At 35.8% G+C, this 27,573-nt stretch overlaps 1 protein-coding gene across 5 annotated transcripts in view; it reads right to left on the bottom strand.

Moving 5' to 3' along the window:
- Nucleotides 1-27,573, bottom strand: part of Tcf12 (transcription factor 12) — a 268,114-nt gene that overhangs the window by 168,201 nt on the left and 72,340 nt on the right. For 4 of the 5 annotated variants that reach the window (XM_050127365.1, XM_050127384.1, XM_050127395.1 and 1 more), the window contains one exon: nucleotides 2,942-3,015. In XM_050127365.1, coding sequence (XP_049983322.1) covers nucleotides 2,942-3,015 — 74 coding nt within the window. Of the gene's footprint in view, nucleotides 1-2,941; nucleotides 3,016-12,819; nucleotides 12,838-27,573 lie in introns of those variants that run through there. The other variant, XM_050127374.1, reaches the window with a different exon arrangement.

Genomic DNA, 27,573 nt, shown 5'->3' on the forward strand with positions numbered 1-27,573 from the left:
TACATATACATTCCTAAATTCGGCCTGCTCAGTTTGTATAATATTATGTGTATGTATTTCTTCAGGTATGACTGTTTAATACTGGGTGACCTACTGGGGTGCTCTTCCCTGGAAAAGAATTTTTGTACTGCTCTCAGTATTCCTTAGTTGTCTGTAGTTCTTTGTATAGGGTTAAGGAATTGTGGGCTTTTCTCCGTCAACCACTAAATTCCATTAACCTAATATATCTGGTGATTTCTGAAATTTTGATTTTATTTGACAAATAAGTACAGCACGCCACACCTTCTATGGATAAAACATTGCTTTAGCAAACAACCGTTTTTTGAGACAGGATGTCTCTGACTGTCCTGGAACTCGCTCTGTAGACCAGGACGGCCTTAAACTCAGAGAGACTCGCCTGCCTCAGCCTCCAAAGTGCTGGGATTAAAGGAAAACATCATCACTGCCTGACTCTTTTTTTGTTTGGTTGTCTTTGTTGTTTTGTTTTTGTTTTTAGATTTATTTACTTATTATACAGTGTTCTGTCTGAATGTATCTTTGCAGACCAGGAGATGGCACCAGATCTCATTGCAAGTAGTTGTGAGCCACCATATGGTTGCTAGGAATTGAAGTCAGAACTGTTAAGCAATGGGCCATCTCTCTGGCCCCATTTTTTGTTTTGTTTTAATATTTTTAAATCATCATTTTGACAAAAAAAAGACCTGTTTTAAACCAAGAAAGAAATGCATAATTGCAAGGGAAATTAATTTTATTTATATTTCTTACAGATCCAAAAGAAAAAAGTATTTTAATTACTGAGTAAGTAAATAATTATCATTTATTAGATTTATAAAGGAGCATCTCTTGTGAATGTAGTCATTCATTTGTAGCTGGTTTGATTAGACACAAACATCTACAAAGTGAATTCTAAAGATACAGAACAGTGCAAATCAGACCCTGACCATTCCATTTAATCTTTGTTACAACTTCATGAAGTAGCTATCATTTTACAAATGACTGAAGTATAGTAAATATAAATAACCTGTCCAGAATAACACTGATATTAAGAAGGGGATAGATAGATAGATAGATAGATAGATAGATAGATAGATAGATAGATAGATACAAATCAATAACGGCAGTCAACAAGAACAATCCAATTTCCTGACCTTTACACCTAGCACAGCCTTAAACAGAGAAAACATTTCTTGCACTAAAGGAGATAAAAAGACGTATAAAATCATGTCGCCTATACTTTTTATAGGTCTTCACTACGCAATATTTAAATCTTACTCATCTACATTTCTTGCACTAAAGGAGATAAAAAGACGTATAAAATCGTGTTGCCTATACTTTTTATAGGCCTTCACTACACAATATTTAAATCTTACTCATCTCTGGTGCTTTAACTTTGACAGATTTTTTTAAACTATGTCTTTCATATCATGGTACTCCTTTCATTTTTATGTTTGTTCTTCAGTAATAGTCAAACTATCGAGTGCACAGACAAGATAGAGGGCACAAGGGCTTCCACAAAAGCAGGGCTCCGTCCAAGAATATCTCAAGCCTAAGAATACTTACATATGTCTTTCTATCATTCCCTCTAACATCACCATTAAGTATCATATCTGTTCCAGTATCTTCCTCACAAAAATCTCTTTGCTAGCTGGATGTCTGTGAGTAACTCTAACACCCAACCAGAAACTTAACCACCTCTGTACTATGAGGCTACTTTTCAGATCTGATAAGACCTGGAGAGGTCACATATAATAAAAACTCAGCTGGAGAAACTTTGCCTACTTCTGGAGAAGATGACCACAAGCAGTGAGATGGGTGTGTAGGAATGTGCCTGGGTTAAATAGGAAGCTGGGTGACACTAATAGAATCAGTTTAACTTTCTCAACCATAACCTACATTAAAAATAAGCTAATAAATACATTACAAGTAAAAGACATTTCTACCTAACCTATAGATCAAATAACAAAAACAACAGGACTTTCTCTCAGTTCAATCACTGGAGGTAAAAAAGTCAGAATCATCAATTTGGTGTAAGTGCTTGAATACATTGTTACATGTTCTTCTCCTAAAATCCCATCTAATACTCAAGTAGAAAAACCCAGAGAGCTTGAAAGTGAAGTTAATATAAACTACAAAAGAACCACTTAATGCATTCTAAGACAGTAACTTGAGCTTCTGAAGGAATTTTAAGAATATTTATAAAAACTATATTAAACTGCTATTTCAAAAATACAGAAAACACACCTCCACACTCAAAATATATTTTTCAGAATCAGAAACTCTCTTAAGAATGCAGACAATATTGAACGTCTACAGACTAACTCCCAGGCAAAACAACAACCCACATAAAATAAAAGTAAATAAGATTTTAAAAAGAAAGAACAATGTATCCAGGAATCAATAGTAAAGTCTAAATCCTGAGACAATTGACAAGGTACTTCACCTCATAACATGGCTCTTTCTTGGGCACTGATACCCACTATGTTAATAGAGTCAGTCAGCACCTCTTTCCCTCCAAATAACAATCAATATCACGGCCATGACCCCGTGATAATGGAGATGGATTAAATTAAAATGTAAGAGTTAGCCAATAAGAAGCTAGAGCTAACGGGCCAAGCAGTGATTTAATTAATATAGTTTCTGTGTGATTATTTTCGTTCTGGGAGGCCAAGACAAACAAGTGGCCTCCTTCTACAACATAGATAGTCGAGGAAAAGTAAACTGCTGGGAGAAAGGAGGCAGAGTCAGGGAGAGGCCATGTAGCTCTGCCAGAAACAGACGGCAGACGGAACTTTACCTGGTAAGCCACAGCCACATGGCAATACAAGATAACCAGAAATTCAGCTCAATTAATTGACAAAAAAAAAAAAAAAAGCTCTAGATGAATCACAGGACTTAAATAAAGATTTAAATAAGACTTAAAATAAGACTTTAAAAATCTTACTCTTGATGAATCATAGGAAGGGCTTGGTTGACCACTTGTGCCCCAAGATGTTGTTCCTCCACGTTCATCCATACCTAAGGAAAGAAGACAGCGGACAATATAAAAACATACTCAGGATGTTTGGAATAGCACATAAGAGAGTACAGTCCACATGGTGGTGTGAGCATCATTATGGGACTTAATTGAGCTCACTCCCTGCCTCAGTAATATATAGCAAGTTAGTTTCTTCAGATACTCTCATTATTATTCCCCTATAGATCATGAAATTTCAGAATTAAAATATTTCCTTGGAAACTTTCAGATGGAGTAATCTAAGTGTCTCCATTTTTCTACTCCTCTCAAACTTTCTCTCTATAAAATATGAAGAATTCAGCTCCTCTCCAACAAAAATAAATCAGGCCAAGAAACCATTCAGTTTAATAAACTTGTTTCTATCAGACTAGAGATAAATATTCTTAACTGAGGATAGAAAAATCTCAAATTAGCTATACAGAGCTAACTGTTGTGACGTGAGAATGCACTTCAATCTCTTCAAAGCTCTTATCCACGATGTGACTGCAAACTGAAGATCTGTGTTACAAGGGTAAAGACTTAGTCACCACCATGCTCTTCTGACGATTCTATACTTTCACAGTCAGTCTTAGAAAAACTGAAAATCTCTCAATCCAGTCATTTGTATTTTTCTGATTCAATCTAGTTATTTCTACATTTTCTAAATTTAAAAGTCCAGTTTTTTCATCTTTGATTCCTAGGAACATTATGTGTTCCCTACCCCACTGTGAGCTGTTTTCTATGATGGAAGAGAATGTTGGTTTTCTTTCATTTGTATATGAGAAAAACATAGATGTTAAAAAACTATTAAGTTTAGGAACCCTCTCAGACTGTTCCTTGAAGTCCTCTGTGATGTAGGTAAAAATGCAGTGTTCAGTCATAAAATGTCACAACCTCTGTGATAATTTGTGGATGTCCAAGTCTTTATAGAAACCAGCTGACGGTATGGAAAACTGAACAAACAAAAGAAAGGCAATAGGTCCCACAGCAGAATGTCCTCCTCACTAACTCAGTTATTAGGGCTTAACTGTCTTGTTAAAAAAAAAAATTGCTGAGCACAGTGGTACATGCCTTTAATCCCAGCACTCAGAGGCAGACGTAGGAAGATCTCTGAGTTCCAGCCTAGTCTGGGTTACACAGAGAAACCCTGTTTCAGAAAACCAAAAAGGAGGAAAATAAAAAAATTAACATGAAGATAATACTAAGTAAGAACAGTAGTTTTTAATTAACCCTGCAGGAAAATATTCAAGAAAATATTCTACAAATAAAATTTAATAGCACTTATTATAGCATCTTATTATAATTGTTCTATTTACACATTAGTTATGTTAATCCTTCTGCCTAATTTTAGCAATTCAAGTTTATCTCTAGCATGTATGGTGTAAGAAAATGTTTATGTATAGATACAGAAGTATGGGGTAAGAGTGGATAAATCTTTAATTTTAGGTATCTGCTGGGAGTCTGGAATTTATTCCCATAGGTAAGGAGGGGCTGCTGTGTAGAGAATAAGCCAAGCACAATTTACAGGAAACCGGCTTTCAAAATACACACACACACACACACACACACAAACACACACACAAGTTTTATTTGCTCTTAGAAAAATCCTATTGAATTCTTAATTTAATAGAGAGACTACACATGTAATGCATCATGGAAAAGCATATAGTTGATACCTTTCTGGCACCATATGTTACCTGAAAGCTACTTTCTAATTATTTTCTTTGAAATCATTAATATAAAGTAGACCATAGGATTTATGATTCAACTCACAGAATATACTAACATGATATAAAACTGCAAGTAATTATATAATTTGTATACAAAAGGTATTCTCATTAATTATAAATGGAAAACCTCTTCTGATGAGGAAAATAAGAACAAAACTTGCCTTAATGTATTTATAGCAAACAATTAATAAATGAGATTTCTATATTATTTTTAATATTTATTTAAAAAACACAGAAAAGACAGAGTTAGATATAGAAACCAAATGCTCAACTTTTAGCAAAAGACAAAATTCCTTCCACAAGATGGAAGAAAGGGCAAAGGTTAATTTATTAATAAAATGGTAATTTATTAAACAATTTAGCCACCAGTTAAACACTAATACCACTGCTACTGGACAAGGAAAGAGGCACACAGGGTATTTCAGAGTAATAAGGATCTGGCTTAGGTTTTCAACTCCACAATCTGTGGTTTTATTGTCAACATAGCCAGACTGACTAAAGGTCATGGCTGGCACTGACAAAAGTAATCATTTTGTATCAATGACTCCTTTCTGCTCAAGACAATGGCTATACAAACACAAAAATATGACCACAATGATAAAACTTCCAAAGCTTCAACCACAACAAAAACAAAATGACACCTGAAGATAAACTTTATGAGGATATTAAACAAACTGATAAAAATGTGGAAAACAAGCAAATGCACAAGAATTACAACAAAATGAAGAGGGAAAGCAAATGTTTTTAAATATCTGAAAAAATCATTCCCATATATTTTTTACCTTTCCATTTTTAGTAGCTATATAGCAAATCAACAACTTTAGAGCAATTCTGTAATCCACAGATCTAAATGACTGTTATGAGAATGCTAAGTAATGATTAAAAGATTGAAGTATTTTTGACTATTTGATTTTGAAAAGCAAAATTATGTTTCTGTTCAGCAGAATTAAAACGGGTAAGCAATAAGTAAACTCACATTAACACTGAAGCATTCCTTTCATTTTGTTCTTTTAACCTTTCGTATATGTACAAAGTATGCCCTAGAGCCTGCTTTTCTGAATGAAATCAATTACATAAAATATACTTTAACTATTTATTTCATGTGCCCCACTTTTAATAGCATACAGTTTGTTTTGTTTTATTTTCTTGCTGTGTAACTCAAACTCACTATGAAAGTCCCAGCTCAGCCTCTTAAGTGCTGGGATTACAGGCATGTGCCACTGTGCCTAGCTTGTTATTTTTTATTTCTATCTAGTAAGTGTACTGTTATTTTCCCATTGCTGTGATAAAAGTGTACTGTACTGTTACTTTTCCATTGTTGTGGTAAAACACTATAACCAATGAAACTTACAGAAAGAAGGGTTTATTTGAATTTATGGATCAAAATGAATAAGAGTTTATGATGGTGGCACAGAGGGCGTGAAGGCTAGAATTGCAAGCTGAGCTCACACCTTAAATGCTAAGCAGGAAGCTGAGAGAACAAATAGGAATCTTTACACTCTCAAAGCCCACCTCCTTGGTGACATAATTCCTCCAACAAGGCCTTTTAAACAAACATGTGAATAAACAACACCACAGACAGGAATCAAGTAAGTGCTCAAATGATCTAGATTATAGGGAACACCTCATTAAGACCACCACATTTAAGAACAAACATTAAACTTAAGGCCTTGTTTCTAAAAGCAATGGTGCAGATTGAATGAAAGAAGTTGGCCTTTTTTTCCCCTTGTAAAAACATTTAGTAAGAAAAGTCACAGCTGGGTGTGGTGGCACACACCTTCACTTCAGCACTTGGGAGGCAGAGGTGTCTTTTTGAGTTTGAGGCTAGCTTGGCCTACATGGTGAATTCCAGGTGAGCCAGCGATACAAAGCAAGACCCTATCTCAAAAAAAAAAAAAAGTAAAAAAGAAAAGAAAAGAAAAAAGGCAAGTCACTAAAAATACATCTGAAATTACTGTATATACAGGCAGCTTCCTGCAAGATTGGGAGCTTCAAGAAGGAATAAACGAAATTTGATGGAAATCAAATATATAAAACTCTTGGAGGACCAGGCAAACTTTTGGCCAAGTCCAATGTCTGTCTGGCATCACTCTCTTTTCGATGAAAAACTCAAATGCAGTTTGCCCATTTATCTCATTGCCTCCACCATAAATATTTTACTCTGAATGATCTCTAAAATCCTATTCCTCAGTTCCCATCCCATTCGTTCCCCTTTAGCATGCTAGCATATGGACCTATGGATTTCTTTAGGATTTTATCAACCAGCAAAAGCAGAAAACGATTTTTTTTTTTCCTGAGACAGGGTTTCTCTGTATAACAGCCCTAGCTGTCATGAAACTAGCGCTGTAGACCAGGCTGGCCTCGAACTCACAGAGACCCGCTTACCTCTGCCTCCCGAGTGCTGGGATTAAAGGTGTGTGCCACAACCACCAGGCCTGAAAACATTCTATTTGAAGAGAGAGACTTTTCCATGCCCTCACAACCTGGCTTTTCCCATGAAGGTGCTGAAGACAAGGATTATTAACACTATGTTTCAATCTTTGGTGAACCTCAGGAAAGATCTGCCTAAGACGAAAAGGAAGGTATCAAGCAAGACTGCTGGCAACAAAGACCAAGCTCCAAAACAATGAAAAAAGGAAGGAAATAAAAAGAACATAAAAAAAGATGGAGAGAGCTCACAGCAAAGATGTCAAAATGGCAATTCAATACAGACATGTGTATACACCAGCATCTGCACAGAGAAAGCAGGTATCTGTCCGGTCAGGAGGAAAAGTCAGGAAACTGTACACTTCCCTGCCCACAGAGTCATTTCTAACACTGAAAGAAGTTCTTTATTCCAGCAAGTCTAAACCTAGTACCACTGTAAATAAACAAAAGACAACATACTTTGTAGGGCTGTCATTTGCTATCAGGAGGATTCAATAAGTGATTTGTAAGGAAAAGCTAATTGAAAATAACTGTATTAAATAACCAACACGATGTCTTACTTCAATAGTTTCTTCAATTTTTATTTGTGAAGTAATGATACTGCTTTATATAAGATTCAAAGGATGCAATCAATTCTAAATTAATAAACATCTGAATACCAAGTTTTTCATACTTTTTTCAGGTTTTATATACACATGAAATAAATCTACCAGTATGTTTTCACTGTGATATAGGATCAATTAGAATATAATGAGAGGGCTGGAGAGATGGCTCAGCAACCGGTTAAGAGCATTGCCTGCTCTTCCAAAGGTCCTGAGTTCAATTCCCAGCAACCACATGGTGGCTCACAACCATCTGTAATGAGGTCTGGTGCCCTCTTCTGGCCTGTAGACATACACGTAGAAAGAATATGGTATACATAATAAATAAATAAATAAATAAATAAATAAATAAATAAATAAATAAATATTTTTTTTTAAAAAAAAGAATATAATGAGAGCACAAAGAGAACAAGATGGGAAATTTACCTGAAGAAAGAATGAGCAAAAGAGAATGCACAAATGGGTAAAGGTTAAATCTACCAAATAAGACTGTGGTAAATGCCAACAGTAAAAATGCAAAGAAAGTCCTATCCACCCACATCAAAATCAAGCTGACAGCCAAAATTTTAAAATTTCAAGAAACAGTCAGCAAGAGACATATTACCTAGAAAGGAAAAATTCAAATCACTACTTGCCTTCAAAAACTGGATCATGGCAGATACAGAAAAAGATTTTTTAACATACCTACTCTTATCCAAAATTCTACATTTAACCAAAATATCCTTCAATATTAAAGATGAATGAAATCAAGACATTTTCACATGAAAGAGAATTAAGGATTCAACATTGGTTAAAACAAAACAAATATTAAAAGTAGTTCTTCAGGCTGATGAAAAATGTTACCAGAGGAAAGAAAGGGAAACCAACAATCTTTCTAGGAGCTGCAATGCATGCATTTAGAAGTAATGCCAGCACAACTACAGCATGAGAGAAAGCAGCAAATAGACCCCTCTTCAAGGTAAATAGACCTAAAAGTTTGAAAGACAGCTGCATTTTACCTGATGTTGTACTGTATTAACTCAAAGTAGTCTCTAGTCTCTAAAACGCTAATGTTGTATTTCAACATCCTTGGAAAGGTACAAGGGAAGGGGGAATGAGCAGAGGCAGTGCCTAATAATAAAATAAAACTAAATGATAAAATGAAACAAATATAGATGAAACAAACAGAAACAAACAACACAATTCAATACTTCTGCCTAGGAGGAAAGCAGAGTAGCAAGTAGACATTCCTTTCAGCAAGCACACACCATAGTGCTCTGTACACCCATCATTTCATACCACTGCTGTTCTTGAACACAAGTGTATTTAGATTCAGTGGTTAGAAAAGATGAAAATAAAACTATGCTTACACTTTAACAAAAACTACAATATTAAACCAATGTGAAAACTGCATGCACAGGTTTTTAGCTAGTTTGTTTTTATGGCTCCCATCAGGATCATAAGTCTGTAGGAACACAGCAATTTCTGCATAACTATCAAGTACATCTTCGTGAATTTTTGCTGATTACCTAACACATTTGCTATTTAAAAACAGCTGTGTGAGCAATTACTATTCTTAACTCAATTCCACAAACAATTCTATTCATTTCCTGTAATGAGGCCCATGCACTCCCTGCATTCAAGTCTTAGACCATTAATTCCTGTAATGGCAACACGCTGCCTCTCTACAAGAGTGCCATAAAATCTTTTCCATATTTTCCTTGTATTGAAAATTCTCTTCTTCTACCGCTCAAACTCCCATATATTTCTTTCCATTCACACAAAAGAAAATTTTATATTTACCACTTTCATTGTTAACCATTTACATATTAATAATCTCTTGCTACTTAGCCCATTTCTAGACCACATCACAAAACCAAATACCAGACACACAAGTCTGTCCACAAATATTTGCTCACAGAAAACAACAACAACAAAAACACATAAAAACCCCTGAATTCTACCTAGTCATCAAAGAGGCAAGCTAACCTCTTATTCTTAATTTCTTAGGTCTCTGTAACAGACTTCAACAAACTTTTGCTTTGAAGCCAAATAGTAAATATTTTAGATGACAGGAAGAACAACTAAGTGGTCTCTACACCAACCACTCAACTCTATTACCACAGCACAAAAGCAGCTAGCAGCCACAGGTAATATGTAAACAAAGAAGTAGCTAAGTTTAAAAAACAAAAGGTATATTTACAATGCAAAACCATTAGCCATAGGCTGTATTTTGCCCACCCTAGCTTCTATATCATCAGCCCTCAGTCACATCTTCCCCTTCTCTGACATTTACTGATTTAGGTTTTAATGATACTTCTCACTCCCATTTCTTATGAAGTCCTCTGGGTTTTTGTTTTGCTCTGATATCGGGGCAGGTGCTGAAAGGACCTGTCCTTATCCCACTTTGCCAATCTATGTTCCACCCCAGGCTGGTCATTTTGCTTTACAATTTTTGTTTTCATATTATCAATTTATAAACATGCATTTCCTGCCTTTTTTTAAAAACATTTTCTACTTGCTTATTTACCTTGTATGCACACTATGGCACACTTGTAGAGGTCAGAGGACAAACTACAGAAGCTGGTTCTCTACTTCCATCACATGGGTCACTGGAGATGTGATTTAATTCATCAGGCTTGGTAGCAAGCTCCTTTCCCCACTGGACCATTTCATCAGCCCCACATTCCCAATCTTAAATGCAGTGTTGACTGTGAAACAACCATCTCCACATTCCTGCTGAACGTGTTCTTGAGTACCTCACCATCACCTCACTATATGTCAGCCACACTCTATATGCTTTTCATCACTTAACTGTTATTATTTCTAGTACCACAGGTAGTAGTGTAATAGTCCAAGTCGAAGAGACTTGGAAACTGGCAAAATCTTTGATTCTCCCCTTGCTTCTCTCTATTACCTCCACAGTGAGTTTTCCTTAGTCACCTTCTCTCTTCTAGGCTTTCATAATGTATCTATTTAGACTCATATTCCTGCATCTCATTTGCTCTTCCTAAAGCACTATTTTATAATTCATACCTGCTTTAAGAAGTCCTGCCAACACAATCTTGCTAAAACACTTCTCATACACATTCCTCCTAGATTTAGAAGCTACATTTTCAAGTGCTTCACTGCCAGCAGAGTAAAATTCTTTAACTTGAAATGAAATGTTTATTCTAATCTATTCCACAAATGTTTGTAGTGAAAAATGCTAAATTCTATCCCTTGTGTGTTAAACATCTTTGAAAATCCACTGGTAATTGCTCTTCCCAGCACCCCAGCCGCCTGGCTAGCTTATGCCCGAAATAACAACACACAAACTGTATTCATTTAAACACTGCTTGACCCATTTCTATCTAGCCTCTTCTAGGCTAATTCTCACATATTAATTTAGCCCATTNCTAGCCTCTTCTAGGCTAATTCTCACATATTAATTTAGCCCATTTCTAATCATCTGTGTAAGCACCCCAAGGTGCGCTTACCAGGAAGATTCTAGCCTACGACCATCCTGGGTAAGAAGAGCTTCATTGCGTGCATCTGCCCAGGAGAGCGGAGCATGCCTCTCTGTCTGAGGCATCTGGCTCTGAGAGGAGCTGCATTACTTCTGACCTCACTTCCTCTTCCTACCAGCATTCTCTTCTGTTTACTCCACCCACCTATGTTCTAACCAATAAAATGGGCCAAGCCAGTTTCTTTATTAGCCAATGACCTTTCTCCATCATATAACACACACATATAATTTATTACTATAGCACTAACACAAGAGTCAGGGAATACCACTGTGGTGCTTTGATTGCAGCCAACTGTAACCATAAAGCACCTTCACACTGTAGGATACACAGCATGCCATGACTACTTCTATGTCCTTTATTACTCTTCAGCACTTTCACCTTCTCCCACAGATTCAATGTTCTCCTGTACAACTTGCTCTGCAAAACTTTTTTCATTTTAAAGCAGTATTTATAAAGCACAATGGATAATAGTATCTTACTCTTTTGAATATAATACTTTTATTAATTCTTTGAAAATTTCCTACAGTGAATTGCAATATATTCACCCACTGCTCCCTCCATGGGAGATGCATGGGTGCAGATGCAGATGCACCCTCCATTACTAACCTAACTGCTTCTCCTTAATAGAAGTATCACGACTACAAATCTCTATCACAATAGAGAAGCTACACATTTCTTAAGAAAAAGCCGTCTAACATGTCTCCAATTTTAGAACCTCAAAGCTGAATACATAAAGTGACTTAACACAAAGCTTTTTTTTTGTTTTTTTTTTTTGTTTGTTTGTTTGTTTTTCTTTTCTCTGGGTTTCTCTGTGTTACAATCCTGGCTATCCTGGAATTTGCTTTGTAGATCAAGCTGGCCTAGAATTCACGGAGATTCGCCTGCCTCTGCCTCCCAAGTGCTGGAAATAAAGGGGTGTGCCACCACCGCCTGGCAACACAAAAAATTTTACATAGAGAACAACAGTGCTGTTCAGCTTTTTACTTATCCATGCACATCCACTTTCAGCAACTCTGGTGAACATCATGATTCTACAAGGCAGTGTTAATAAAGAGGACAATCGATGAACAGAACAAAGTTAACCACAGTGAGAAGGCTATGTTAAATCAACATATATTAGCATAATTTATGACAAAACTATAATTTGCAACTCAAATCCTAAGCATTGCCTGTGAAGGTATAAAACAATACATTCTGGAAAACTGGCAATTTCTTAAAAATATTCATATACCCTAACCCTAATTTTACCTCCAAGTTTTCACCTAAAATAAAATAAAATAAAACAGGAAAAATATGCCCTGAAGGAGTATTCTACACAAAGAAATGTGAAGAGTGGTCTTACCATAATAGCTAAACTGGAAACAATCCAGAAGATCATCAATGGGAAATGTATTAAGGAACTATGATACTACTCATTAAACACAATACAAAGACATGGGCTAGTAATAGACATAATAAACGGCCTACTTCTCAAAATCACCAAGACAGGTGATAACAGGAATACATAGATCAATCTAAAAAATCAAAAGTATGATGATTTAAAAAATAATCACTCTTTGCTGGGCAGTGGTGTCGCACACCTTTAATCACAGAAGATAGGAAGCAGAGGCAGGCAGATCTTTGTGAGTTGGAGGCCAGCCTCGTCCAAAAAGAGAGTTCCAGGATAGCCAGGTTGTTACCAGAGAAACCCTGTCTAGAGAAAAAAAAAAAAAAGAAAGAAATACAATTTAAACATAAATATAATTTAAAAATCATTCTATTTGCTTCTCAGTTAGCTATCTAGGAAAAAGTATGAAAATCTTTTACAGGGTAAGTAAAACATTTTATAAAATACATAAAAATCATACAAACTTATAAAAATGGTGATACACTTTTAATTTTCAGCACTAGGGAGGCAGAGGCAGGCAGATATCTGACTCCAATGTCAGCCTGGTCTATATATTTGCTCCAGATAAGCCAGAACTATGCAGTGAACTCCTGTCTCAAAATTATTAATATTTTTAAATGAAAAAATTAAGTCTATTCATGGGTTCTAAAACAATTTTTCCTGTGGCTTCTTTAGCTACATATATATGAGTTACTTTCCTATCAAAACCCTAAGAATTGTGGGATGGTCCGAGAATTAACATTATCAAAGCTGTTTCAATGTAAACACTACTACAGACCAAACACTTTGCATACACATGCCACAGCCTTCTCAACAGCAGCACACAACATGTATTCTTCTCAAGTGCTGCTTTTGGATTATTTTCTAGAACAGAACAGATGTGTGATACAAACAAGTCTAAACATTAAGACTAAACTCAGAAATTGGTACCCCAAAAGAAAGTGGAAAACCCAGTGAAGAAGGGAAAATGAGAAACCATCTAGAGAAAAGTACATCAAATCTATGAGATGCAGCAAAAGTTGTATAAGGAAGGAATTTATGGAAGTGAATACTACTGTTAAAAACAATGACCTCAATAATTAGAAGATTGTCTGCTTGTATGAAACAAAGTAGACTCCAATCTCACTATGTGCAAAATTGAAGTCAAAATTGATAAAAGACCTACATGGAGATGAAAAACTATAAAACTCCTAAAATAACTGAAAACCAGGTTACAGAGATGGCTCTTCATTAATAGCATATCCTTGCTTTTCGAGAGAACCCAAGATCAATCCAGAGCCTATGTTAAGCAGCTTTCAACCACCTGTAACTTCAGGTCCTCTGGCACAAGCCTGGACTTAACTCACAAGTACATACTCACGTATAGACATATATACATTTATATGACTAAAATTTAACTATCTATACATAACAAAACTGTGATAAGTGAATTTACTTTCCCAGATTCACTGCAAAGTTATCGCAGCAGCCAAGATAAAAATCAACATAGATTGTAGCCCAGTGTAGAGCATTTGATGAGCACTTGCTGGGTTAAATTCCAGCACTAGTGGATGGGGAAGGTGAAAATATCCACCTATTAATAAATAGGTAAATAAATTTTTTAAAAAGTTTAATACAGGGGCTGGAGAGATGGCTCAGTGGTTAAGAGCATTGCCTGCTCTTACAAAGGTCCTGAGTTCAATTCCCAGCAACCACATGGCTCACAACCATCTGGAATGAGGTCTGGTGCCCTCTTCTGGCCTGCAGACATACACACAGACAGAATATTGTATACATAATAAATAAATAAATATTTTAAAAAAAAAGTTTAATACACATAGGCGATTAATTAGACATAGACCATTGACAAGAAATTCTGCCACAGGAGGCAATAGGGGTAAACCTAGAAGACAACATGTTGCTAATGAAATAAGCCTACCACCAAAACATAAATAGTACGTGAAATTGCTTATTTGAAGTGTCAGAAAGAGTAAAACTCACAGAAGAACAAGCAGACGCTAAGGGATTGGAGGAATGAGAAAGGGAACCTTTACATAAGATAAATAGGATTCTAGATAGTACACTACTGTTGGAACAAAATCCAGTAATGGAGTAGTGTGAGAATTCTGGGGTCTTGTGAGAACACTCCAAGAAAACAGGTCTTGAGATCTCAATTTCTTTTAAATACAGAATTTTTCTCAGGATGTTTTTTTTTTTTTTTCATGCTCCTCTAGGTATAGCAGATAGGAGTAAGGTTACTTCAGCTGTTGCTATTCATAAGAGTCTATGAAATTTTTTTTTTTTGTCCATCTCTGGCTTGTCCTTGTGACTGTAAGCTTTACTCATGTGACGTTTCTTACTCCTCAAGTATAAATTGTCTGATGCTCTGAATAAAACAGGTTATTGCTGGAGACTTTAGTCCCCTTCATGTTTAGGCCCTGCTTTCCCAAGTTCACACCACCAGTCAGAGCTATACTGTGCTGTACATTTCAAAATTTAAAAAGGTAAATCATGATAAATGTTCACAACTTTTAAAAACATTATTAGCATCTGAAACATAAAATCAGGAATCAGAAAAAGATGAAGCTTTCTAAAAGTCCCTTTGCGGTTTCTATAATCTGAAGAACTATAATCAGGCTACTTATGGATTAGGTTATTGAGCACTGCATCTAATTTATTGCTTTAAGAAGTCATCAATCTGCAAATCTGTGAAACTGAGAGACCCATTAAAAAGATATATTGATGCATAAACTAAACCAGAGTAGAGAAGAACTGGTATAGTTAAAAGCTGCCATAAAAAAACTGAATAGCAAATGGGAACCTCTAAGTACTACACAAAGAAAGTGTGGCTTCTATTTTTAAGTAATGGCACACTAACATAATTAGAGCAATTTTTTTGAAAACAACAATTATAAATAATTGGATAAAGAAATAAGATCAATTTAAAAACAAAAAGAGAATCAAAAAATACTAGAAACTGGAAAGAATCTTATAATGGGGAAAAGCCAAAAGAAAACAAGGAACAAAGTCAGTCAGGGAATGATATCCTAATCTACAGGTCTTGTTCACTTAAGACATTAAATTTTTTTTAATTTTTTACTTTGTTGGATTATAAAACAAAAAAATTAGAGGCTAGAATATGGCTAAAAATTGAGATAAATAAAAAGCACAAAGTAACAGAAGGTCCAAAAGTTTACATTTATCCCCTCCTGAAGCCTTTGGCTAATCTCTGAAGAACTAAGCATAGAAAACATATCAAGGAGCCCAAAAGAAAGCACCAGCTCAAAGACTAAAATAGCCAAGTACAGATATCAGTAACTGGGAATTATGAAGACACTAATTAAAGGGGAAAGGGTCATAATTTGGGCTTCCACAAAGTGTTTTAATAAAGCATGAGTTCAGCCTTAAGATGGCCAAGCAATAAAGGCCACTTACCAAAACAAAACAGAACAGAAACTGACAAAAATAAAAATTTCTACAACCTTTCAATACTTTCCAAAAAAGCATGGAAAAAAATAGCTACCTATGTAGAGAAATGAGAATTAACATGAAAGTAGAAAAAAGAAGTGTCCCACACTGTAAACTGAATAAGCAGAAAGGAACTTTAAAGCAGCTAGTATAAATATTCAAACACTTTAAGAAAAAAATAGTTAAAACAAATGGGCATATTCTTTGCAGGAAGAATTATCTAAAATGGAATTCAAGAATTTAATAATATGTTATATGAAAAGAAATCTGCATGGGGTAATTTAATGATGACTAGAATATCAAAAGAGTTTTATAAGTAAAACTCAACAAAAATAAAACTAAAGGAGAAAATGCAAAAATTCCTGTTTGGTAATACTAACAGGTCTAAAATTCATCAAGTAGATCACGGTGGGGGCAGGACACAACTGGCAGGATTTTCTTCAAATCAGTGAAAAACATCACCTTACAAGCAAAGCGAGTTCAGCAATCTCTATGCAGAACTATAAACCAATCACACATATGACTATGACAATTAAAAAGCAAAATAGAAAACTTTAGTTCAGGCAGAGAAAAAAGAATATATTATGTAAGAAGAAAATGATTCAAGGAAATACTAACTTCTCATGAGAAGTAGTGAGTGTCAGATGACAATCGAGTAACATCCTGTAAGAGCAAAATGAAAAAAACCATCGTCCCGGACTAAAAGACCACAAGTCCAAAATTACTACTGAAGGTTTTAGGATGAAGGAAAATAACAGACAATTAAATAAATAAATAAATAAATAAATAAATAAATAAATAAATAAGAAGGCCTTTATAACATTTTTATGACAAAGCATAAGGAAGTATATGTGGAATAATACTCTTCTAGATTCTTAGTTTTATATTAACATAGCAAAGTATATTAAGTACAAGACTGCATAATAACCAGGACATTAAAAAGAATGTAGAGCAACTGTACTCGTGCCTTGTGGGGAAGAACATAAAACATGATAAAAATCAATTCAGTATCTGTAATTCCAGAAAGCAGGCAGAAAGATATGTGTCTGCAGAGGTCACTGGCTGGCTATGTCCTAGTTCAGTGAAGAGAGACAGAAGAAGATACTGGAGTCAACCTCTGGTATCTACACCTACATACATGGGCACATACATGACACAGACGCCTGCACATACATGAACATGTATGTATGCACACATATACTACACATAAAATATAAAGCAAATGCTGATTGAGGAGAAAGCAAAATCTTTCTACAGGCTAGAGATGTCTCAATGGTTAGGAGTGCTTGCTACTCTTACCAATTCTGACCAGAATTCAATTCCAAACACCCATATTGGGTAGACAGCTCAAAATCATATATAATTTTCAAGCTCCAGGGGATCTAATGCTACTTTATGGCCTTTGCAGACACTCAAACATATTTGTACACCCAGAACACACATATACATAATATTGAGACAAGGTTTTTTTTTTTTTTGTAGTCCTGCCTGTCCAAAATTCTTTATGTAAATTAGGCTGGCCACAAACTCTCAAAGCTCCACATGCCTCTATCTCCCAAGTGCTGAGATTAAAGACACGGGCCACTATGTCTGGCTAAAAATAATCTTTAAAATTCTCCTGCACTATTGACAGAAGTATAATGATACTGCCTTTAGGGAAAACATTACAAAGATTCATTAAACAATTAAAATTAGAACTATTAAGCCACCACACACATACCCAAAAGTCAAACACAGAACTACCCTATGATCCAACAAATCTGGACAACTGTTCAGAACGAATGAAATCATAATACCAAAGCAATGAAACCACACTTCTATGTCCACTGTAGCATTAGCACAACAACTTAACCACGTGGGTGATGATGGATATGTAAAATGTGATATAGACAGTACAATGTAGTATTATGTCAGATAGAAAAACATAGGAATCCTGTCATATGCAACACTGATGGACCTGGAGATCAGTATGTTAAGTAAAACAAGGCAGTTACAGACAATAAATCCTGAAAGAATCCTTATTTTAGAAGAAGCCAAATTAATAGAAACATCAAGTAAAACAGAAGTTGTCAGGGACTAGGGGAGGTGGTTTGTTGGGAGGCTACTGTTCAATGATTCCCACTGTCAGTTATGCAAGATAAGACCTACTGTACAACAACTGTACCAAATATACTATACTACACATTTAAAATTTGTTAAGTGGATAGATCTTGTATTATATGGATTTTTATCATAATAAAGTACAATTAGAAATTCAAAAATGAAAATGTTCAGATGTCCACAATATTATCCAATGGAAGATGGGAATTGCTGTTTTGAATACATATCACCCACACACAGATGCCTTTTACCTAGGGTCTTTTGTTTGTTTGTTTTTGTACCATGGTTTTTTTCCTTTGTCTTTCAAAAAGATCTATTCTTATTTTCTTTACCCACAGCCACCAGATGATCTACAAATATACCAGCCTCATAACTATGTATGAAGTCACTTTGTTTTATTCTTTCCCCTAAGAGAAAACAAAAGGTATTTTTGTACTTAATTGTGTAAACAGCCATAGAGGAAAGGGCTGGGAGATGGTAACTACACTGACAATATAAAACGAGCTGCAAACACACTAAGAAAGGGTTCTACCCTACAGACCGCAATGAAAGGCTCAGAAAAAAAAAGTGTCTGATGAGTTTTGAATGTAATGGTTGTGTCTTCTTCTGTCACCCAAAATAACAACAATGAATATGAAGACAGCATACCAGTGATGAAATTAATAATAAATAAAACAAAAGCTAATAGCAGCATTCTCCATTCAAATGAAACAGCTACTGTAAACGTCCTGCCCACTCTGCCCCACATTCACACTTCAATTACTTTTGCTTTTTTATAAGTGATGCCTTTTGTATTTTTAATTCCAAAAGCTGCCAAAACAAGTCCAAGTATAGTAGCAAATTTATTTTGGGTTTTGTTGGCTTTGGACCCCGCATTCTGTTTTCTTCTGTGTGCCATTGTTGTTTTCACATTTGGCAACAGCTCTAGATCTTGGCTTAACTTGGTTCTTTTGTTGATATGTTGTGTGTATGTGTGTGTGTGTGTGTGTATACATATGCATTATAAAATTAGCATGAGGCAACAGTTTAGCTTCCACCACAATAAATTCTTAATGTGATGAAAGCCTGTGAACTATACTAAGGTGATCAAAAGGTAGGGGACGGAAGGAACTGAGTGCTGCACGAATAATAAAAACCCAGAGACAGACATTAGGGTTCAACCTGAAGATCAGAAAAGCAAAGAAGCCAAGTAACTGGAGAGATCTCTACCAAGGCTCAGAAAAACAAAGGGTGATCCTGCAATGCTTTCCACCAACCTCAGACTCCACACTCCACTGAGTTCCTGTCTTTTCCCCTTTATATTCTACCCAGCCATATCACTCCTGTCTCCACCTCCCTACTGCTGTAGGAATTCCCAGGACCAGTAGCCTGTATGTTACCTGCCCACTTGGGCATAGCCTCTTATGCCTATCTATGTAAAGTGTTTGCCCGGCCTCTCTTCTGGAGGCACGATTTGGTTCCTGTTTGGTTCCTGTTCCCCGTTCATGAAGAAGGCTATAATCTGTGAGTCTACCCCTAAATAAATAACCCTCTATTATAGTCATTTCTGAGCTAGTGTGGGATTTTAAGCATCCGGCTTCATCTGGCGCCCCCTGTGGATCCAGGTGGACCAGCTTAAAGGCCTAATCAGCCCACAACTCAGAAAGGCCCCACCACCACCTGGCTTGCTTTTACCTAAGTGGTTTTCTGTAGAATCCCAACCATAGTAAAGGTAATTGCATGAGACGACTTGGAAGTTTGCCAAGCTCATGTGCGCGCGCGCGCACACACACACACACACACACACACACACACAGCAGCATTCATGGCGACTTGTGCTGCTTCCGGTTTGTACTACTGGCTCCTGAATTCTGGGCTTCTTGCTCCATGTATGGAATTGATTTAATTGCTTTTAATTTGTCAAGCAACCATATTTCTCAGTATTTAGCCAGCACCAAGGTGAAAAAAACCAAAGTGGCTAAGGACTGTTCATGGCACCAGGTTATGTCGCTAATAGTGACTCGGAAACTACAACATCTGCTGGACGATAAAGATTATTACACCTAAAACAATTTCCTGGACCTCATAACAGGTAATTAATAAATCAATAAACTTTAAAGTTATATAATTGCAGACAACATTAACATAGAAAATGTTAGTAATTTTTTTGATAATACTATGATTTGTATTCTGCAAGACTTATGGCTCTTGTGATACATCCATTTATTGAATATTGAAACTCAGATATTTTTCTTCATATTATAGCCTTAAGAAAATGGTTTGATAACAGAGCCAAAAATGAGGCACTTTTAGAAATGGTACAGTCTTTACAGACTAATAACGAACAGCTAACTGACAGAACTAATACCATTGAAAATCAAAAGTTACCTGGAAATTTGACAAACAAAATTGAATCCATGTCAACGGATACTGAGAAAATATCTGAAAGAATTCATACTGTGAACCGGACAATCAAAATTTGTTAAAAAGTTTTGATAGGTTAGCAGATAAAAGTATCTCTCCAGGAAGGCAATCTGCACACTATCCAAATAATATCCAAGGATGAGATGTTATCTTTAAAGGAAAAACTTCAGACCTTGGAATCACATGTACAGAATGAGGATGAGAGGCTAGGTGCCTCAGTGATATCACTAGAAATATATACAGGCCAGGAGATTCAGGCTTTACAAAAGACAGTAGTAAAAAGATTTTAAACAATTGAGGAAATTATTGGAGCTGATGAGCAGGAAAATAAGGCACAAGGAAAGGATTTAACATTGTCAAGTAGCTATCAGAGATGACTTACCCAGGGATTTAGCTTCTTACCCGGTAATCTACTCTGACAAAGCATCAAGTTCTAAACACCCTAAAGGATCCAAAGAAGATAGATGGATACCTATTAGAAGGAATGATCTGAAAGAAATTAAGAAAGCAATGGTAACTTACAGCTTCATTCCACATTTGTTAGGGAGATGGTAAAGACGTGGGCTTCTAGCATTAAAACACCACCACACAACTGGTTTCAGTTAGTTTCAGCAGTCATGGATAATGGGCCTCAACTGATGTTTAAATGTTATTTCAGAGAAGACACTAAAATTCTGGAACAACATGGAAGAGCAAAAGGACTTAAGACTTCCCAAGATCTTGGTGAAGGCACTTATGCTGACCCACAGGTTCAAGCTATTTACAATGAACAAATCTTGTCCCTATGCCACAAAGCAGCCTTAAATGCTTGGGACATGATTCAAGAACCCAAAAAAACAACAAAAACAAAAACAAAAACATGAACTGAATCAAATATACCAAGGTTAAACAGGGCCAGAGAGAACCTTTTGGTGACTTTTTGCAAAGATTAACTAAGGCTGTACAAATAGGAGTAACAGACCCAGATGCTAGAAGAGTACTTATTGAATCTCTGGCTTTTGAAAATGCCAACTTAAAATACAAAAAGATACTTGAGCCTTTAAAGGTTAGATAAGCACCAATGGATAAATGGATCCTACATGCAATGAACATTGGGACATTTTACTATAATACTGAATCTTGGGTAGGAGAAGCAATTTCCAAAGGAATGAGGAACCATCAAAATGCTAAATGTTTTAATTGTGATAGAATAGGACATCTGAGAAGGGACTGTAGACAGAGAATTCCTAGGAATAATATCTCCTCTGGGAATGCCAAAAATAAAAGGACTCAACCTTCAGGATATGTAGGTGTGGCAAAGGTTGACATTGGACCAGTGAATGCAGATCAACAAAAGACAGACAAGTCAACCCTATACCATCAGGAAACTCCTTGGGTGGCCTCTCGCAAGCCCCCAAGCCAAAAGTGTCCCAGTCATTCCCAGTCACTGTAGAAGACATGTCTCACTTAAAAATCCAGAGCCTTCTGTAAAAGACCATACTGTTCTGGGTGATGGAATAAAGTTGGAGGATAAAAGGAAAATCCAATAAGAAATAGGAAACGTATATTATGGCAGACTTCTATAAATTATCAAAGACCAAAGCTAAGAGTGCATATAAATGGCATTGCAAATGTGGGTTAGATAGACATGGGTGTGGACATAAGTATCATTACTCCAGGATCTTGGCATCACTCCAGAATCTTGGCATCCAAATTGGCCTCTTCAAGAGGCAGGTGCTCAATTCCTAGGAACAAGAACCCTGTATCAACTGAAACAAAGCACGAAATGGGTTGAATGCACCAGTCATATAGGCTGTACAAGAACACAGAGCAATTAGCAAACCTTTAGAGGTACCAAAGGCCCTACTTTTAAAATATTAACTGAAAAACCAATATGGGTTAAACAGTGGCCATTATCAGAAGACAAACTGCAGGCTTTAGAACAGCTGGTACAGGAGCAACCAGTTGCTCACCATATTGAAGAATCAAACAGCCCTTGGAATTCTCCTGTATTTTTTGATAAAAAGAAATCTGGTAAATGGAGATCTAAGAGCTATCAACAAGATTATTTAACCTATGGGCCCTCTACAATCTGGAATTCCTCTGCATTCTCTTTTACAAAAAGGATAGTGTCTTATAATTATTAACTTAAAAGATTGTTTCTTCACTATACCTTTACAAGAAAAAGACAGAGAAAAATTCGCCTTCATTGTGCCTACTTATAATAATTTTCAGCCTACTAAGAGATACCAATGGAACGTCCTTTTACAGGGAATGCTCAATAGCCCCACCCAATGTCAATACTTTTTAAGTCAGCCGTTGTAAATAATAAATAAAAAATTTCCTATATCTATAACTTACAATTACATGGATGACATTTTGCTATCTGATTCAGACATACATACTATAGAAAGAATGTTTAAAGAAGTAAAGTTTTGCCAAAATAGGGATTACAAGTTGCTCCTGAGAAAATAAGAGAGAGGAGATTCTGACGATTACTCAACAATATAAAATAGGATTACAGAAAATTAGAAGAAAAAAGACACAAATTAAGAGATGTGGTCTCTGAATGACTTTCAAAGATTGTTAGAAGACATTTCCAGTCTATGACCAGCTGTTGGGATAACTCCTGATATAATAATTCATTTAAACAAAACCTTAGATGGTTAAGAAAAAAAAAACCAAAAAGACTTAAATAGTCCCAGAGAATTAACAGCTGAAACGGAAAAGGAACTGACTGTTGAAGAAAAATTGCAGGAGACAGATGTGGAAAGGGTAAATCCAAATCTTAAATGCATTTTCGTCATATTGCCTTCCAGAATTTCCTCTACAGGAATTTTAATACACAAAAAGATATAATCTTAGAATCGTTATCTTTACCATATAAACTAAGTAAAAAATAAACTTATGTGGATAAAGTCTCTAATTATAAAAGGTAAATGAGACTTCATCAACTAGCAGGTATAGACCCAGCAGTACTACTGATGAAATTAAAAACATGTGGTAAGACATGGAACTTTGGCAAAGATCTTGTGCTAATTTTTTTGAAAGATTAATAGCAATTATCCCAAAAGTGATAAAATTAACCTTATAAAGAGAACTCCGTGGATCCTTCCTCACATTGAATGGTACAAACCAGTAACTGAAGCCCGTACATTCTATACTGATGCAAAAACATAAGAAAAGACAGATTACAAATCAGAAATTTTAAGTAAAGTAGAACAAAGCCCTTATAATTCTGTCCAAAAGGCAGACTTATATGCTATTCTGATGTTGCTGAGTGATTTTTAAAGAACCTCTTAATATAGTTATTAATTCACAATGCGCAGAAAGTTGTCATGCATATTGAAACCAGTGAATTTATACTAGATGATACAGAAATGACTTAATTATTCATACAGGTTCAAGATATAACCATGAATAGGTTTTGTCCCATATACATAACACACACCAAATCCTATACGGGTCTTCTAGGTTCTCTAGCACAAGGTAATGCAGATGGATATTAATCAATTACTGATTAGAAGTGTGTTGAAGGCCACAGAATTTCATAAGAAATATCAGGTCAATAGCAAAGGTTTAAAGAGAGAGATTTTTATTACATGGTAACAAGCTAAGGAGATTAAAAAAAAGTCCTACTTGTTCTTTCTATAAACAAACACCACTACCTGCAGGGACTAACCTAATGGGTACTCAAAGGGATGAAATCTGGCAGATGGATGTGTTCCACTTTGTAGAATTTGGAAAATTAAAATATGTATACCACACCACTGAAACTTATTCAGGTTTTCAATGGGCAACTGCTTTGAACTCAGAAAAGGCTGATTCAGTAATCAAGCATTTATTAGAAGTTATGGCCATCATTGGTATACCTGCACAAATAAAGACATATAATGATCCAGCATGTCTCTAAGAAAATGAACACCTTTTTGCTTATTAAAATATAAAACATATTACAGGTATACCACACAATCCTACAGGTCAGGCAGTTATAGAAAGATAAGATTGAACTATAAAGGATATATTAAACAAACAGAAAGGGGTGAAAAATACCCCCAGAAATAGATTACATAATGCTTTATTAACCTTGAATTTCCTTAATGCTAATGAGAAAGGGACAACAGCAGCAGAAAGACATTGCATAATAGAAAAGTCTTCTGAATTAAATCAGCCGATGTATTTCAAGGATGTGTTGACCTCACAATGGAAGTCAGGAGATGTGCCACATAGGAGTAGTGGTTTTGCTTGCTTCAATAGGAGAAGAAAAGTTAGGGCTACCATCAAAATTAATAAATATTTAGTTTGAAAAGGAGAAATCTCTTGAGAAAGAGAAATTACAGCTCATCCACAGAGGTAATAACACAGAGGTGATAAGGAAACCTCATAAGGATTGGGGCAGGGTTCTGTTCTTATCTTTGCAGGAAAATACTCACCTTCAAAAAAGTCAAGGGACCATGGACATCTAGATGCCTAAAGAGGAAAAGGTAATTATCCAGATAGGATCGCCAAGCAAAGAGAATTAACACTTGTGAGGACATGGCATCTGAGAGTAAGAATCTCTGAATACTAAATAAAATAATAATCATGACTCACTTAAAAATCAAAGCTGCCTTTGGAGTTGGACAATGGCTCTGCCCTTGTCTAAATCCAAGCATGTTGTTAAAATAAAAATTCAGACTTCCTGTCTCATGTGAGTGGCCATGATATAAGACAGAAAGAAAAAAGAATTTTAAAAAAGTATTACATTTCTTCATACCTATTTTTGTCTCTAACATACTTTCATTGAATATGTTTGTATAAATAATATTTAAGTTTTCCACAATGAACAATGAATTTTCCTGCAGTAATCTTTGAAGTTTCTAGAGAAGATGGGGCCCCACAAAAGATCTCCACCTGGTTGATATGACGTCATGATGCTGGTAGGACTACTATAAGACCTGTTTTGGATATCAGCTGCTCAAGATGGTTCCAACTTCGTTAGCTGAAAAGGTGCATTTTTTACAATGTTCAGGGCAGAACACGAAATAGGAACCTCAGAAAAATGCTACCAAATAATCAGAGACTATTTGCAATTATACCAGACAGTAGTCTTGGAAGTTAACCATCATTTTACTTTCACAGGATCCCATAGAAAGAACATCGCCCCCATGACAGCTGGAAGTAATTTTAGAAGATGTCCCCTCTCCAAACAAAGTTTGTCCTCAGTACATTTTCATTTTTATCTAATACAGAAATACCTGATGTCAGTGAGGATGTTCTTTCTCAAATCTCTTCTCGTATTATGAAAGGTAAGAGCTTGCTATGTTAATGGCACAGGCTCATTGTAGGTTTGCATAGATGATCATGCAATAGATCAACATGAAAAAGAAATTTATGAGTTGAATCTATGCCTTTTAGTGACAAGTTAAGATGTAGAGGAGCCTATCGCACATAGAAAGTTTATGACTGCAAAAACTATAGAATCAAGAATAAACTCAACTGTCCAAATTCTCATACTGTAGGTCAATTACCTTAATTTCATTTTTTATCCAGCCAAAGCAGCAGTATCATTAAGAAAATTTCAAAAATTATTCCTATTGGCTTTGAACTATTTTATATTTATATCTGCTCATAAAAGAATATTGTTATGAAAAATGAATCATACACTTAGTACCTTATTTTAAAGGGTATTTATCTGCTACCAAGTATCAACCTAAAAACAGCTGTTTCTTCTTCAGATCACTTACAGGGAAGAGAAAAGGTACTAGAGCTATTTTTCAGAAAATCAAACTTCTACTTTTCAGTCAATTATTACGGAACTCCTTTCCATCTGTTCACTGATATTTCTGTCAGGTTACACACTTGCCAAAAGTTTTCTTTGGATTCAAAATCCACTGTTGAAAATAAATGGAATTTTTCAAAAATCAGTTTTCTCATTTTTAAACAAAAGAACATTAGTTTAAAGAATGTAATGCTGTCATTCATAATGTCAAAAGACTCCACAATCAAGCACACAGCCTGTTATAAACAAAATCAGTAATCTAGACTGAATCACAAATTAATATAGCAGAATTCTTTGCTAATTTGTTGCATTAAAAATTCATTCTATCAGTGACGGCAGCTGAAGTGAGAAAAGCAGCAGCAGCAGAGCCAGGGATGAAGTCTGAGTCTTAAGATATACTGGACTCAACTTCTGCTGGGGCCTGGTGTATAGATAGAGATGGCAAGTCAGGCTTTTTGCTTCTGGTGATTTCCTGGGCCTGGGCTCTCCTGGAGAGGTAAGTAGCACTCTAAGAGTGCTGTTTTCTTTCTCTTTTGGGGGAAGGAGGGTGATAAACAAAGTCTCACTATGTAGATCAGGCTGTCCTAAGAACTCAATTTATATAGACCAGGCTGATCTTGAACTTATAGAGATCTTCCTCTGCCTCCCAAGTGCTGAGATTAAAGGCGTGTGCTATCACACCAGGCTGAGGCCTGTTTTATATAGTGGACAGTGATGAAATACCAGCAAAGGGTCAAAATTACCTGGCTTCAAAGCCAATGATGACTTCTGCCTGAACATAAACTCTTCATCATATCAATTTAACAGACTCTGGGTCCTTGAATGACATGCTAAAACTGGGTAATAAATCTCTTGAAGGAGCTGATTACCCAAGGACCAGAATGCCCTGATAACAGCCTTCCACTGGTTTTACTCAAATGAGAAAGCTATGACAGAAACCAAGTGGCTATCGTTACAGTAGAGACAATCTACACAATTGCTTAATGTGGAAACCTCAAGAACAGAAAGTAACTATAGAAATGACCTATAAGAAAAGCAGCAAGGTACCCATCAAAATCCAAGCACAATTCTTCAAAGACTTCGAAAGAACGGTACTCAACTTCATTTGGAAAAGCAAAAAACCCAGGATAGCCAAAACAATCCTGCACAATAAAAACTTCTGGAGGCATCACAATCCCTGACTTCAAATTCTACTACAGAGCTACAGTACTGAAAACAACCAGGAGGACCAATGGAACCGAATAGAAGACCCAGATA

This window comes from Alexandromys fortis, unplaced genomic scaffold (assembly GCF_014885135.2).
Source record: "Alexandromys fortis isolate MF-2015 unplaced genomic scaffold, M_Fortis_MF-2015_v1.1 scaffold_22, whole genome shotgun sequence".
NCBI lineage: Eukaryota > Metazoa > Chordata > Mammalia > Rodentia > Cricetidae > Alexandromys > Alexandromys fortis.